The following is a 15,954-nucleotide window of genomic DNA, read 5'->3' as shown; positions in this document are numbered from 1 at the left end:
GGAGCATGCGACTTAATGATGCTTTGTGGGCTTATAGAACCGCAGACAAGACACCTATCGGGATATCTCCCTTTAGGCTTGTGTATGGTAAACCTTGTCACTTACCCGTTGAAATTGAGCATAAGGCGTTTTGGGCTATTAAGCAATGCAATATGGAGATGGATGGGGCTGGAAAGCAAAGGAAGTTACAACTCCAAGAGCTAGAGGAGCTTCACAATAATGCATTTGAAAGCTCGCGCATTTACAAGGAGAAAACGAAGGCATTTCATGATAATATGATTTCTAGAAAACAATTTTGCATTGGGCAGAAAGTGCTTTTATTTAATTCTCGTTTGCATTTATTTCCGGGTAAATTAAGGTCACGTTGGATTGGACCTTTTATTGTTACTAATGTGTTTTCTCATGGTGCAGTGGAAATTCGTAGCATAGCTACAGGCAAGGAACTTAAAGTTAATGGGCACCGGTTGAAACCATATTATGAGAATTTCACTTCCGAAGTGGTGGAAGGAGCTAACTTTGTAGATGCACTCCCTCTGGGGGAGGCATAGAAAGCAAGGAGATAGTCGGGCTGACGACTTTAAACCAAGCGCTAAATGGGAGGCAACCCACAGGATGAGTATTTCTTGTCTTATATTTATTTTCTTGTCTTGTTTTTAGCTTTTTCTTGTCTTACATTTACTTTTTCTGATTTCTTGTCACATTATCATGTTAGAATTTCCCACCTTGACTTACTTTGGATGACTCAATTTACATTGAGGACAATGTAAAGTTTAAGTATGGGGGAGTGGTTAAGCATTTGCATCGTAAAATTTTCAAATTTTTCGATTTTTGTGTAAAATAGTGAATAATAAAACTCCAACTTGCGGTTAGTTTAGAGTCACATAGTATACATGTCGCTAAGATTACATCGAGATTCTCATAAGAGTGACTGAACTTAGAGATGACAGAGAACATGATCGGGTTTCTTACTTGTATGAGAGTTAAAGTTGGATTTAACCATCCCAGTGGCAAATGAGGTGCAAACTGAATTCGGTATTAGATTTGTGATCCCCTATAGTGGAGACTACCCATGTTACATCATGAGAGGCACCGACCTTCAATTCTTTGTTCCTGTCTAAATTTGTGCTTTTAGAGTGTGTGTCACCGTACGTAAACTCCGGGTAGAATGGTGAGCTACCCAACCTCCCACCAATAGAAGCACTATTTTGATCTCTTGAGTGCTATTTTATCAATCATGAATGGTGACATCGAATTGCTAACTTACATACCACTTGTAATCTTGTTCGCAGTTAGCACCATCCACTTTATCTCTCTACACCAACAGGTCCATAGAAACCCCATCATCATCAACAAGAGGAGCATCACAAATTCGAAGGAAAGTTGAAGACGTTCAAGGTTTACAAGCAACGGTACAGAAATGAGCAGATTTCAGATTCAAGTAAAGCAACAAGACAAGGAGCAGAATTTCTACAAGTTGAAGACTATTGTACAAGAGTGAAGACTATTAAGATGAGTTCAAGAAGTTTATGATGTCGAGACATACAAGTTGTGAAGAATCAAACGGTAAAGTACTTACACCATGGCCTTTGTACTTGCATTTCTATTTCATCTTATTTTGTATTTATTTTCTCTTGTCAGAAAAAAAAAAAATTTTTTTTTTTTTGGGACATGGTCATCATTATGCTAGGTCCCTTGTTTAAAAAAAATGAAAAATAAATGAAAAATAAAAGAAAAGACAAGAGAAAATTTCTTTAGGTTCATTCTTAGTTCTATTATTTTATCTTGTTTTCTTTTCATTTTGTATTTGTTATATTTTTCTTGTCTCAAGCAAAAAAACAAAAAACAAAAAAAAACTCCTTTGTTTTGCCCGGAGGGGTCGTTTTTTCCGGAGGGGTTTTTTCCAGGCGACTGGAGGCGATCTCTTGGTTACCGGTTTTCATATGATCAAACCATCTCCCTTTGATCTCTCCTTTGCCCGCGATTCCTCATTCTTTTCTCCTCCATCAGCTGATCTTAAGGATACCACTTAACCTGATCCGTTGTTTGCTTCATTGGCGTTAGCTTCCCCCTTAGGTTTTTTTTAGGGTTTTTCTCTGATGCCGAGAAAAAACACTCCTTTGAACTCCACATCGCCTGCTGTGTTTGCTACCCCCGGTGCTAGCCCTAGAGATGGTGTTTCTGGTGGTAGAAGTGATCTGTTCCAATGTCCTTTTAAGGGTTTGGATGGGTGCAAAAACGGCGTTGGTGGAAAAGGTTTATTGAAGGTGTCTTTGTTAAATCATTTGAAGAATCTTCATTACAAAAGGGAAGGGGGAACTGATAGATTCCGTGAGAGGTTGCACAGCTGCCACGAAGTTTACCACGCTTGGGAGGGGACATTGCAACAGCTAGAAAGTTGGCTTTGCACTCACTGCATGCACATATATGCCTTGGGGAAGAAATGTCCATATCTGGATACGCATGAACCAACTCCTTCTTCAGTTTCTATTCACGGAGTGGATGCTCCTGTTAGAATTGATGTTCCAGTTGCAGCTGAGTTTGAGGTCGCTACTCCTACCCCGTGTCTTGAGCTATTGAACACGGTGTTTCTAGCTCAGATACCTACTATTTCGAGCATCCCAGCTAAGTGCAGATTACACTTTGCACGTACTTTCAAAGATGTTTTGCAGGGAGTAGGTGCCAGGCCTGGTGACCTTGCACCTTGGTTACAGCTCCTGCTGTTTCCTATATGTACACTCCATGTTTCCGAGTCCTGTCAAGAAGAGAAGACAAGCACACGGAAAAAGATGCAGATTAAATCGGTTAACCGGGCCCTGCGCGTATGGTCTGAACCTAATGGATGTGTTCTGTTAATCCAGGAGGTACTCGAGCAACATGAAGAGAAGAAAATAGCACTTGAGAAAGCAAAAAAGAAAGCCAACTGGGAGAGTCGGGAGGCCACAAACCTGAGGCTGTGTAGGAGTAAGCTCAGGAGTGGGTTGTATGATGCCGCAATCCGGACTCTTACCTCGAGTGGAGTCGCACCGAATAATGATGATACCTTAGCTGAGCTGCGTCACAAACACCCCACTGCTGGCCGGTCATCTATTCCATCTTCTATACCCCCTCATGACGCCATGATAGCTTCTACTGAACTGGTTATGAGTAGGCTGAGGAGTTTTCCTAAAGGAACCTCCTGTGGTAGAGATGGATTCCGTGCGCAACACCTTCTTGACGTACTCAGTGGGCCTGCTACTGTTTTATCGGATGATTTAATTGTGTCCATCACTGATATGGTGAACTTGTGGCTCTTGGGATCTTTCCCTTCCGTTTTAGGAGAATTTATTTGCTCCTCTCACCCCACTTACCAAGCCAGGTGGTGGCTTACGTCCCATTGTTTTTGGAACAATTTGGAGGAGACTCGTCTCCAAATGTGCTGCCTCTTATGTTAGCCAAGAGATGAATTCTTACCTTGGTGATTTCCAGTTTGGTGTGGGTGCTAAATGTGGTGGGGAGGAGATTTTACATGCAGTAAATCGTATGCTAGAAGAAAAAGGGAATCAGAATAATCTCTCAATGTTGTTGGTGGACTTCTCTAATGCATTCAATCTCATTGACAGAACTGCATGATTGCGGAGGTACGTAGTTTATGTCCCTCTATATCCCGATGGGTTGAGTTTTAATATGCTTCACCGGCGCGACTATACTACATGGATCATATGCTTTCTTCTGCACAGGGAGTGCAATAAGTTGATCCTTTGGCCCACTTTTTTTTGCCCTTACTCTCCACCCCTTAATATTGAGTATTTCCAAACGATGTGACTTAGAACTGCAAGCCTGGTACCTGGATGATGGTACGGTGATTGGGGACACTATGATGGTTGCGAAAGCACTGCAGATTATACAAGAGGAAGGTGTTGCTAGGTGGTTGTTCTTAAACATCAAGAAGACAGAAATATTCTGGCCCTCCCCGGATCCTAGAGCAGCCAATAAGGGTGTGTTCCCTTCAGATATTAGCAGACTAGAGAGAGGGGTTAAGCTGCTGGGGGCTCCGGTCAGTCTCGATGCCCAATTCAATGCCGATTTGGTTGTGAAGAGAGTGCATAAAACTGTGGACCTCATTGATGCGGTTGAGAAACTTGAAGATACACAGTGTGAACTTCTTTTGTTTAGAAATTGTGCAGGAGTTTCTCGTTTGTACTTTGCTTTACGAAACACCATACCGGACTGCTTACATGAGGCTCAAGATTTGTTCGACTCTCGGCTTTATAAGTTCCTGCGTCACGTGATCACAGGGGATGGTCCTAGGATTTTGGTCTTCTTGCTAATAATGGCACCTCTGTGAGACCTGCGGATATTCTGGTACTCAACTGGGATAATGGTCGTGATGTTTTCCTGGATGTGACTATTGTTTCGCCCTTTGCAGGAGGTAATAATCGTGCTTTGGAGCTGGGGCAAGCCATCAAGGATGCGGTTGCTCGTAAGAACACCATGTACTTAGACAAGTGCACCTCTCAAGGCTATGGATTTGAAGCTTTGGCTTTTATTACTCTTGGTGAGCTTGGAGTCGCAACGACGGGCTTCATTAAACGTCTTCGCAACTACATGGCTAGCCATGACGCTAATGTGCATATTGGGGATTTCCTTTTCCATAGGTTAAGTGTGGTAGTTCAAAAATGGGTTGGAGCCCAGCTTGTGGCTAGGCTCCCGACAAGTTTCTTGTCTGATGTTAATCCTGTAGACGAATTTTTTTAATTTTTATTCAAAAAAAAAAAAAAAACAAGAAAAATCTTTTGTATTATATTTTGGGTTTGTATCATTTTGGTTTGTTTTTAGTTTTGTTCTTTCAATAAAGCCAATGAAAGAAGAAATATCCATAATGAAGTTTCAAGCAACAAGGAATTAGAGGAAAGAATCACATTGTCAAGATTTTACGAAGTTCAAGAGTTATCATCACTAGTTGAAGACCGAAAACGAAGATGAAGACAAGGATTGAAGACCGAAGACATTTCTATGGATGCTGTGAGAGTGGTGTTAACTGCACGCCGAACGGATAACGAGGTAAGTAAGCATATTCCCACCTTCGTTAAGTGGTTAATTTCCTTTCTTAGAGATCGTCAGAAAAAGGGTTTTCAAAATAAATAAAAGATGTGGGTTTTCAAAACAAGCCTTCCTACTATTCAACGTGTCACAAGATTCTCTCTTCATTCCTACCTGGACACATGTGTGACCCATAAAAAGCTATTTATTATTGAGAGCAACTTCATAAAACCCTTTCTTGTGAGGCAGAGTCGAGACTTTCGATCACTCCGAACCCGAATTTATTTCGATAAGGGATGGTTATTTCTCTCTCAACTTTTAAGGATGAGATTGTGTTCATACATGTGTCTAACTTCTTATGACTAGTGTGCAAAATTTCTATGTCTTCTTAGCGCGTTGGATGCTATCATTTCAGAGAACTAGTAAGTTGGAAAAGTAGGTTTTGTGGGTATATCTCTAGTAAACCCTCACAAGAGTTGTATGTATATTTTAGAATAAGTTTTGTTTCATTTGCTCGAGGACTAGCAAAGTCTAAGTGTGGGGGAATTTGATAAGTGTTGTAAAACACCTAATTTCATATCTAGTATTTATGCTTTCTTTGCTATTGTCCTTGTGAATTGCATCTCTTATGTTTAGTTTTGAGTTATTAGGTGCAATGGAATCCTTTGGAGCAAAAGAAGGAAGAAAGCACTCTTTTGGAACATAAAGGGCAGAATCGTCAATTCACAGGCGAGTGTAGCTGAAACCAGCGAAGGATATGCAGCAAAGGAGGTTAAGAATGAACTGCCAGTTTTGCGCAACTGACAGTTGAGCAAGATAACAAAATAGGCTGTCAGTTCACTAGAACCGACAAGCTATGTAAGAAATGGGTAACCCTTATCTGGAGAGTGGGTGTCTTGAGTAATTCCACTCATTACCAAGCCATAAACTTCAACAGAAAATTGATTTCTCAATCATTTTCTCAAAATTCAGAGAAGTGCGAAATAGAGGCGCTGGTGTCTGAGACTTTAAGCTGATCCCATTCTCAAATTAGGTGATGAACAGAGAGATCGATGGAGGTTTTTTATCAGAGAAGAAGAGGCTGCTGCTGTAACTATCAATTGAAGCATCAGAAGAAGAAATTAAGGGTTTTCCCGATTTGGAGTTAGGGTTTGTCGAAATGATAATGTGAAATGGGTATTGGCTGTTGGTTCGATGGATTTAAGAAATTGATGTTGTTACTGTTAAACAGATGAAGATTGAATTAGGGTTACAACAGATTGGAGAAATGGGTTTGTGTTAGTGTGCTTAAGAATTTGCAGATGAGAAATTCAGAGAACAACTGTTACTATGGTTCAGTGAAATGGAAGATTGGCAGAGGTTTTCTATTCTTAATCGAGTTGAGATAAAGACCAATACACCCTTTTACAAGGGTTTAGGATGATTCTGTGTTTGAAACAAGGTGGAATTGAAACAATGGGTTTGCAGCTACAGTTTACTGTCTGTGAAAGAAGAGGAGGTCTTGTAGCTGGTCGACGAAGGCTGAAATACTGGTGCTGTGTTAATGGGTTAAGTTCTGCTGCAGAGAAGAACAGATATGAGTCTGTTGAGTTAGTGGTTGCAAACTGGTGCAACTGCAGTGTGGAGTTTGAAGTTACATGGAGCTACATTACATTGAACTGGAATGGCAGTCTTAAATGCCAATGGAGATAGTTCTGGTGCTCAGGTTATGGTGACGGCTGAACATGAGAAGCAGATGAGGAGTTTCAGGTTATGCTTTGTGCTGAGAAAGGAGGAAGTTAGTTTATGTGGTTGGCAGCTCGAATTCGAAATGGTTTGAATTTGTGGATAAAAGGTCAAGCCAACGGTGTTACTGCTAATGAGATGAGCTCTGATTGCAATTTCAGGGAGGAGAAGAATGAGATGCAGGTTATGAAATGTTGTATGTGTTAGAATTGCATATGTTGATACTGACAGGGGAGAGAATGAATCTGCAATGGCAGTGTGTAGACTGAGTTGGTGCTAATGGCAGTTATGAGCATATGAAACTGAACTGATTGGAGTGGTAATGATGCAGAGGGAGCTGAGTTTGAGATAGGCTTTAAGAAAAGAACTGATGATGCTGTTATGGATCCAGAAATTACACTGAGGCTGTAGATTGGTGAAGCTGAAGTGAGCATTCACAGGTGCATTGGTCAGTGATGAAGATTGATAGGTGTTGTAAAACACCTAGATTTATATGTATTGTTTATGCTTTCTTTGCGAGTTTTCATGTAAATTATGTATCTTATGTGTACTTTTGAGTTTATTAGGTGCAATGGAGTCATTTGGAGCGAAACAAGGAGACAACATCCATTTTGAGCATAAAGAGCAGGATCGTCATTTTGGAGGCGGAACTGAGTCGAGCCAAGCCCTTGATTGAAGACAACCATTGCGGCTTAATCTAGAGAAGCAAGGGGCAAACCTTAGTGGCCCTTATCTAATGAGCGGGTGTCTAGAGACATTATTGGTTGGCCCTTATCTACCTCACCAGGGTGGCTATATCTACTAGCCTCGTTCCTACACAAGACCCTAAAACTGAGAGAAATCATTCTCGTCTGAAATTCAGAGAGAAGTGAAGTAAGTTATGGCGGTACCATTAGAACAAAGAATCGAGAGCACCGGCTGGCAGAGGAAATGGAGATCGAGAAGGAAGAATTGAAAGGGTTTTATGGTGAGATCAAGAGAGTAACTCATGGAGATGATGAAGAGAAGATTACAGAGAAGATGTGGTTGTGTATAAAGGGGATCTAATGATGAAAAGATGAAATTGAAGTTGGATTTTGCTCGAATTGAGTTCTAATTCCGGTATCTGTCAGATATTAAGATGGTTTTGCTGTTGTTGAGGTTTACTGAGAGTTCAAGAAGAAATTGCAGATGATTGAGCTTGGAATCGAGAAGTTTTGGGTCTGTTGTCGCTATTAACAGTGAGAATCGAGAGGAAGTTAAAAGGGTTTTGGTTGAATCAGGGAAAGGATATAATTGAATGGCTCTGCTGGTGGATCTGAAATTGAAGGAGAATTTGGGTTTTGCATTGTTGGAGCAGCAAGTACTGAGATTGAATGCAGAAATGAAGTTGTAGGTGCAATTGCAAGTTAGCTGAGATGATGTTGCTGCCATCAGTTTATAGTGATGAAGCTGCAGGGAAGTTGGTTGGCGTTGGAGCTGTTTTTATATGCTGTACAGGGAAGATCGAGTATGTTGTGCAATGAGCTGCAAGAACTGAACTGAAATGATGCAGGTGGAGGTTATGGAGCTGTAAATGATTAATTGCAGCTGAGTACAGGCAATGGTCTTAACTTAGAGTCTGTGGTGTCTGAAGAGGGAAGGTACTGAGACAGCAAATGGGTTTGTTTTAGGAGTTGGAATTTGATTTCACAGGAACCTGTCCCAGGAGTGCAGTCAACAAAACTGAGATGGAAAAGGAATTAAACCTGGTGGATGGTGGTTAAGAAAAGGAAATTGCAGCTGGTATTGATGTTGAATACAAGGGTTTGATGTTGAACTGGGATTGCAGTCAAGAGCAGAAGGGAAGGCTGGAAGGTGATGGAATTGCAGTGATGCTGTTGAAGTTGCTACTGGAATGGCACAATTGATTGTGCAGCTGAAATGGCTTGGTTGGCTGAGAAGAGCATTGAGCTGAGGTGGTGTTACTAAGATGGATTACAGTGGAAACAATGCAAGTGCAGGCAGGTTGCTGCCAATGGGTATTGCAGCTGAACTGAAGCTAAAGGAATGATGTTGTGTTGCAGGAATGGGCTGTATGGCTTGAACTGTGGATAACTGGCGGTGATTTGGTTAAGTGTAGTGCAGGAAAAAGAAGCAATGTAGATTTTCAAGGTTGTGATGCTGAGTTTGTGGTTTGGGTTATGAGCACAAGAACAAGGTGTTGGTGCGATGGGTTTTGCAAATCAGTTCGTGGCCGGTTGCAGCTACAACAAAGATGGAATTGGGAGAGAAGACAAACGGGAGATTGCAGGTGAGAGTATGGAGTTGTTGAAGTCTCAGTTGTTGCAGTCAAACCATGGTGAAAGGAGATGATGCTGAAGCTAAGCAGGGAAGAAGGCCGGAAATACAAATTGGAGGAAGTGAATCAATCTGAAGATATGCTGTCAGTTCTCTGTAACTGACAGGCTAAGTGTTAAAATGGGTTGCGGGCCTAACATATTCTGGACAGGTTTGAGAAGAGTTTTGAGCGGTATTTGTCGTGGGTTTTATGCGACCTAAATTGAGAAATTGGCAGTAGAAACATATAAAAATAGAGGAGGCTCTCTACATCTCTAATATCTTCTACTACTTTTGTTTTAGGGTTTAGAACCATGAAACTTCTTTTTATTCTTGTTATGAACTCCTATGCCATGAGTACTTAATTTTACCATTGGTTATGGATTAGTTGGATTTTACAAAGCATGTTTCTTGGTCAATAAATTAATTTTGTCTCACAATTATTGATTATGATTCACTAGAAATATCGCATGTATGATTGATTGTTAGTTTCGTCAAGTTGCAAATTGGTAAAACTCGTAATCATATCTATTGCTAGTTTAGGGTTTATTATACGTAAACGTGATACACCTTGAATACAAGTAGCATAATTGTGATTATTGCTTGTAGTGATACATCCTAGTAGTCACATGTGCGTCATAACCTTTGTTAAATCGGATTAGTGCTTTTACACGTTCGATTGCGTTGATTGGCCTGATTTCATAAAACTTAATGCATCTAGGGAATTAAACTTGATTAGTGCTTTTACACGTTAGGTTGTTCTCTTAGGTAGAATTCATATTCACATCTTTTAATGTGTTTGTTGATGATAAGAGGAAATTAGCGGGATATTCTTGCGATCAAGGTATCCTAGGGCTTTTGATAAAAGTTGAGATTAAAATATTAATTCTAGTTATTGTGTAGAAAACATGTTTGTGAATGAAGATGAAATCCGTGACCAATATTTTCTCATCCTTGATTTGATTTGTTTACCTTTATTGTTTGCTTTTATTTAGTTTAGTATATAAAAATCAAAAATCCCCCTTGTTTATATAGGAAACCGAAACAATTTGACAACCTAGATCCTCTCTGTGGGAAAGATCCTTTCTTACCCTTGCTATATTATTTATTTTGAGTTGTGAGAAAGTGTAATTTATTTTTGACGCATACGACAACGATTAAAGATTATGTGAGATTAAAGCTGAAATGGAGTGGTGCAATGGCCAGGCAGTAAATGTGTATGCTTGTGTCAAATTCAGTATTTACACGAAATAAGGAGATGTCTTTGAGGTGATGCTCAGGTGGTCACATTACAAGAAGTTTTGCAGTGTCAAGTGATGTTGGAGGAGAATGGGTATTGCAGGTTCAAGAGAGAATGTTTTGTAGCTCAAACTACAGTGGATTATGCCGTGGATTGTTTGTTGTTGCAGCTAGAAGTGGTGGGTAAGTTGCAGTTGGTACTGCAGTTATGAGGTGTGCAGCTTAGATGGAGTTGTGCAGTGAGCTGTAGGTGATGGGATTGGCAGGTTTGAGTATGTGGCTGTGATGTATCAGAATGATTCGGTGGTGTCGCTTCCATGGTAGTGTTGAGTTGCAGCTGTGCAAGGATGCGGTTACAGGTGAGAGTCAAGAAGCTGAAGCTGCAATGAAGTAGAATGCTCGAGAGGTTTGTGTTAACTGGCCAGATTTAGGAGATGGTGGTGTATGGACTGTGTTTGCAAGCACAGGAACACCATCTGGTTATGTTGCAGTGAATGAAACGAGTTGTATGGAATGTGTATATTGTGCAGGGAAAGAGCAGAAGTGTAAAAGTCCTGAAATTAGCCTGGATCGGTCAGATTACGCGAGTTGGCTCACCGATTCAGGTAGCTGACTCATATGGACCTGGACCTGTATTGACTGGGCCGTGGCTGCTAGTGGGCTCAAAATTGACATGCTTGGTCGAGATTCTTAAGTTTTATCTGAGGAAAGCCAATACACACAGGAGGGGAGGTTATATAAACTCTCGAGGGTCCTATTATATGAGGATATGATCTTCTCTTCTATCTAGGGTTTGAACATGATAGTTTTATTGCTTCTTCTTGTTTATGAACTCCATGGATATGATTAGATAACTCTCTTTTGGCTAAGGAAAAATTTGGAGTTCCAACCATGATATTTATGTAATGAATTAGTTTTGTCTCCATATTTTGTTGCTTATGATTCACTATTAATATTGTTATATGATTTGAATGCATGTTTAGTCGAGTCGCGAATCGGTTGAATTAATTTTCATTTCTATTGCTAGATTAGGGTTATTATACGCAAAAGTGATAATTCCTGATTGCAAGTAGCATAATTGTGAGTATTGCTTGTAGTGATACATCCTAATAGTCACAAGTGGATCATAACCTTTGTTAAAACGGATTAGTGCTTTTACACGTTCGTTTGCATTGATTAGTCTTATTTCATAGAACTTAGTGCTCTTAGGGAGTTAAACTTAATTGTGCTTTTACACTTTAGGTTGCTTTCTAGGTAGAATTCACATTCGCATCTTTTAATGTGTTTGTTGATGACAAGAGGAAATTAGCGGGATATTCTTGCGATCAAGGTATCCTAGGACTTTTAATAAATTGAGATTAAATATCAATTCTAGTTATTGTTGAAAAGCATGTTTGTGGATGAAAACAATATCCTTGACCAATCCTTTCACATATTTGAATTGTGTGCTTTTGTTTTGCTTTTATTTTATTTTAGTATATAAAAATCAGAAAACCCCCCAATTGTTATTATAGGAAACCGAAACATATTGACAACCCAAGACCTCTCTATGGGAACGATCCTTTCTTACCCTTGCTATATTATATTTATTTTGAGTAGTGAGAAAGTGTAATTATTATTGACGCCTACGACAGCGATCAGTATGCGGGGTTTAAAACCGCCATTCATTGATAGGCTTTTCTTGCAGAAACTCTATCTCTTCAACATGTCGAATAGCAGCAGATCATCTTCTTCGTATCACCCAGGATCTTCTGTTAAACGTACACGCCCATCTGAGGTTCAAGATGAACAGTTTTGCGATGACTCTCCTGTTCGTGCTCGCCGGAAGGCCGTACCAGTTCGTTCTCCCCCCCTTTTGCAGAGACGCCCATATGTGACAGTGGTCGATGATGATGATTTGACCAGTCCTCTTCCTTCAAATTCAAACACAACCACCCCTGCTGACCTCGATGATGCATATTTAGGTATCTCATCTTTCGAATATCCCAACGCAGGTCTTCCATTCGATATTCACATGAAATGCCTGTCTTCCATCTATCGAACCATCGGCGGATTCTTGGTGCGGAAGGAGTTTGTGCCTTTATACACAAAAGTATGGAAGAGGTATGGCCATATTGCAACCAGGAATGTAGTTCAACACTGTGCATCTGCGTTGGTTACTACGGTAAACTGCCTTCTTCCCATGATTGCCGAGATGGAAGGTATCTCCATCCGTAACGTTTCCGAATCAAAATTTGAAGAGTGGGAGAACATGGTGTCTACCCGTGAATCGATGGGATTCAATGTGGGTTGGCTACGACAGCGTCTTGACATCATCAAGGTTGATCGAGCCGACATCCTTGCGAACGTAGTTCCTGCTGCGAAGGCTATCTTGGAAGAAGAAAAGGCTCTGGTCGCTGAATCGGAGAAGGTGGAGCAGGCAGTACAGAACTTGAAGAATAGGACAGAGAGATATCAAGCTAGGTTGAAGATGATGCTCTCAAGGAACTATAACCTGCTGGATGGCCTCTTCTAAGCCGCATTCAGCTGTATTCTCTTATTGTTAATGACGTTCATGTCAAGAAGATTTCTGAACATCTTTGTGGTAAATTGCATTGGTTTTTGATTGGTGAAAATGGGTTTTTTCATTAATGCAAAATTGATAATTCGAACGTGTAATGAAAATAAATGACTGTATTGTTGTGTCATGAGACAGAAGCGGGCAATGATCAAGCATGATCTGCCTTGAGCCATTTTCCGTTGATGACTGCTTCTAACTTGCCCCCGTCCACCTTGATGATCTTGTAGTAGCCGGTAATGTAAGCCTTAGTGATTGTATAAGGACATTCCCATTTCGGTGAGAATTTTGGTGCAGACATGTCTTGCTGGATGTGCTTGGCCGTCTTCAAGACCAAATCTCCCACTTTGAAAACACGTGGTTTCACAGTTTTGTTATACGCCCTGGAAATTCTATTCTTGTACACCTGAATGCGTTCCTCTGCTTTGCTTCTTCTGAAATCCAGAGTGTCTAACTCAGCTACTCTGGAGTTAGATGCTTCAGCCTCGTTCCAGTGGACCCCAGTTGCTGCTGCAATCCTGGCTGATGGGATTTTGATCTCTGCTTGGAGAATTGCGTCCGCACCGTAAACAAGTGAGTATGGAGAAACTCCAATAGAGCTTCTGGGTGACGTCCGGTATGCCCATAACGCCATTGGTAACTGGTCGTTCCATTCTCTAGGATTGTCATGTACTGTTCGACTGATAATCCAACGTCTTGTTGGTACTCTCATCTTGTCTGTTTCCTTGAGGGTAGTAGACAGTGGAGAAGACCTGCTTAATTCCATAATCTTCAAGTAACTCTCGTACATGTTTGTTGACGAAGGGAGTGCCATTATCAGCGATAATATGCCTAGGCACACCAAAACGACAAATGATATACTCTTTAATGAAATCCGCAATTGTTGCTCATGTAGTTCCTCGCATAGGAATGGCCTCCACCCATTTAGTGAAGTATTCTGTTGCGGTTATGATATATTCGTGCTGCTTCGATGATGGCGGATTGATTTTCCCAATAATGTCCAGTCCCCAACTGTAAAATGGCCATGGACTACTTATCGAGTGTAAAGGGGTGGAAGGCGCGTGAACAAGGTTCACATGGATTTGACATCTGTGGCAGCTTTGAACAAAAGTGGCTGCGTCATCCTCCATGGTCGGTCAATAGTATTTCTCGTGTATCTGGAGAAACGGTTTCCTCTTCCCTTGATGTTCCCCTTCATGCATTTCTTTCAGCATAACCGGGATTTCTACCCCAGCCAGGCACCGCAACAGATCACCTCCGAAGCTCTTGCGATACAGGATCCCTTCGTGAAACACGAACCGTTTGGCCTTTTGCTTCATCTTGAAGGCATCCTTTTGGCTAGCAGGAGTTTCCTCGTCGCGGAGATGACTAACGTACGGCTCTCTCCAGTCCCCAGTGTGGCTCACACTAAAAACCTCCAATTGGTGTGGTGGCGCTTGACAATTCGAGCAGGACTTATGAAGTAGTCGGGATTGAGTCTCCATCTCTGGCCAGTAATATCCCAGGAGTTGAAGTCGTCGATAAAGCGTTACCACCAGTGATTGTCCACAAATTTCGTTGTGAACGCGGTTAAGCTGGAGTTGTGCTTCATCATCCCCCAGACATCTTGATAGGGAACCATCCGTGTTTCGATGATATAGCATACCATGAAGCATGAAGAAGTTTTGCAGGGTTTTGAGACTGACCTTTCCTTGGGAAAGTGAGTTGCTGAGCTCCTGAATGATCGGAGTTCGTCAATCGTAAATCTCGGTGTCTTTGTATTGTGACAGCCATGTTGATTCCACGGTTCTCCTCTTTACTATCAGGGTTTCTTCTAATCCTTCGAACTTCAATTTAGACGCCAGCGTTGCTAGACAATCGGCGTGTTTGTTGTTGTTGCGACCAACATGGGTTATGGTTGCATCATCAAAGTAGTTTAGTAACCTTTGTGCTTCTGATCATTATGGATCTAGTGTCACTTCCTTCAATGCATATACTCCATTCATCTGATTCACCAGTAGCTTGGAGTCACCTCTTATCTCCAGGCGCGTGACTCCTGCTTGCTTGGATATTGACAACCCTATGAGGAAGGCTTCATACTCTGCTGAATTATTGGTACATTGGAAGTCCAGCTTGAAGGAGTGCGAGAATACTTCCCCAGTTGGAGATACTAAGATTACGCCTGCCCCTCCGGTGTTACTACTAGGAGTGGCGGATCCGTCAAAATACAATAGCCACACTTCTTCCTCGACAACGGAGATGTATGGAAATTCTCCAGGAAGATCCTCGTGTAGTCCCGTAGTGCCTTCCCCAGGGAATGCTGCTAGTAAGTCTTTGACTACTTTCCCCTTGATAGCTCTCGGTGATGCACAAGTTATGTCTAACTCTGACATTTGGAGAAGCCACTTGGCCGTCCTTCCCATCAGGACCGGTTTTGAAAGTAAGAACTTCGCAGGGTCAGATTTAGATATGAGTACCACCTTGTTGGACAACAGGTAATGTATGAACTTCTGAATACAATGGATTAGAGCTAAACGTGCTTTCTCCGCCTTGGGATATCTGAGTTCAGCATCTCTTAATATTCGACTGAAGTAGTATATGGTACTTTCGATTCCCTCATCGTCTTCTTGAGCGAGCAAGGCCCCGACGGCGGTGTAGAGACAAAGCGGCTTCCCTTGGATGGGAGACTTCATGATGGCTGGAGATGACAGTATTCGTTGAATCTTTCGGAACGCTTCCTGTTGAGTTGCTGTCCAAACGAAGCTTGCTCCCTTCTTCAGCAAGGGGGTGAATGAGGCAACAAGCTGGGCCAGTCCAGGCATAAAACGTCGAATGTAGTTCACCTTGCCCATGAAGCTTTGGAGTTCCTTCACGGTTCGTGGTGGCGGCATCGTGAGAATGGCTTGAGTCTTGGACGGGTCCACCTTGATCCCTTCTGCAGTCACTTGGAATCCCAAAAAATTTCCTGAAGAGACACCGAAAGCGCATTTCAGAGGATTCATCTTCAATTTGTATCCACGAAACCTCTCGAACACTTGTCATAAGACTCCTGTGTGGTCTGCTCGAGCTCTTGACTTGACCACAATATCATCCACGTAGTCTTCTACTTGTTTATGCATCATGTCGTGGAAGATTTC

General features: G+C 41.6%; 2 protein-coding genes and 1 long non-coding RNA gene across 3 annotated transcripts; 2 read left to right on the top strand and 1 right to left on the bottom strand.

Annotated features, from left to right (window-relative positions):
- The first annotated feature begins 1,854 nt into the window (after positions 1 to 1,854).
- Positions 1,855 to 4,733, top strand: LOC113293597. Its single transcript, XM_026542187.1, has 2 exons — positions 1,855 to 4,320; positions 4,406 to 4,733. Exon 1 carries the CDS (start codon positions 2,097 to 2,099, stop codon positions 3,429 to 3,431), a length of 1,335 nt encoding a protein of 444 aa, XP_026397972.1. The 5' UTR covers positions 1,855 to 2,096; the 3' UTR covers positions 3,432 to 4,320; positions 4,406 to 4,733.
- A 1,056-nt stretch (positions 4,734 to 5,789) lies between these two features.
- LOC113300059 lies at positions 5,790 to 9,477 on the top strand. The gene is made up of 2 exons (XR_003335390.1): positions 5,790 to 7,192; positions 7,311 to 9,477. It is a non-coding gene; the product is annotated as an uncharacterized LOC113300059 (long non-coding RNA).
- A 3,512-nt stretch (positions 9,478 to 12,989) lies between these two features.
- On the bottom strand, positions 12,990 to 13,652 carry LOC113296307. The gene is made up of 2 exons (XM_026544616.1): positions 13,185 to 13,652; positions 12,990 to 13,085 (listed from the first exon to the last, which is right to left on the bottom strand). The coding sequence occupies exons 1-2, from the start codon at positions 13,650 to 13,652 to the stop codon at positions 12,990 to 12,992; spliced, it is 564 nt and encodes a 187-aa protein (XP_026400401.1).
- Positions 13,653 to 15,954: the final 2,302 nt, after the last annotated feature.

The sequence above is a fragment of the Papaver somniferum genome, chromosome 7 (genome assembly GCF_003573695.1).
Source record: "Papaver somniferum cultivar HN1 chromosome 7, ASM357369v1, whole genome shotgun sequence".
Classification (NCBI taxonomy): Eukaryota; Viridiplantae; Streptophyta; class Magnoliopsida; order Ranunculales; family Papaveraceae; genus Papaver; species Papaver somniferum.
This window is presented reverse-complemented; position numbering and strand designations above follow the sequence as displayed.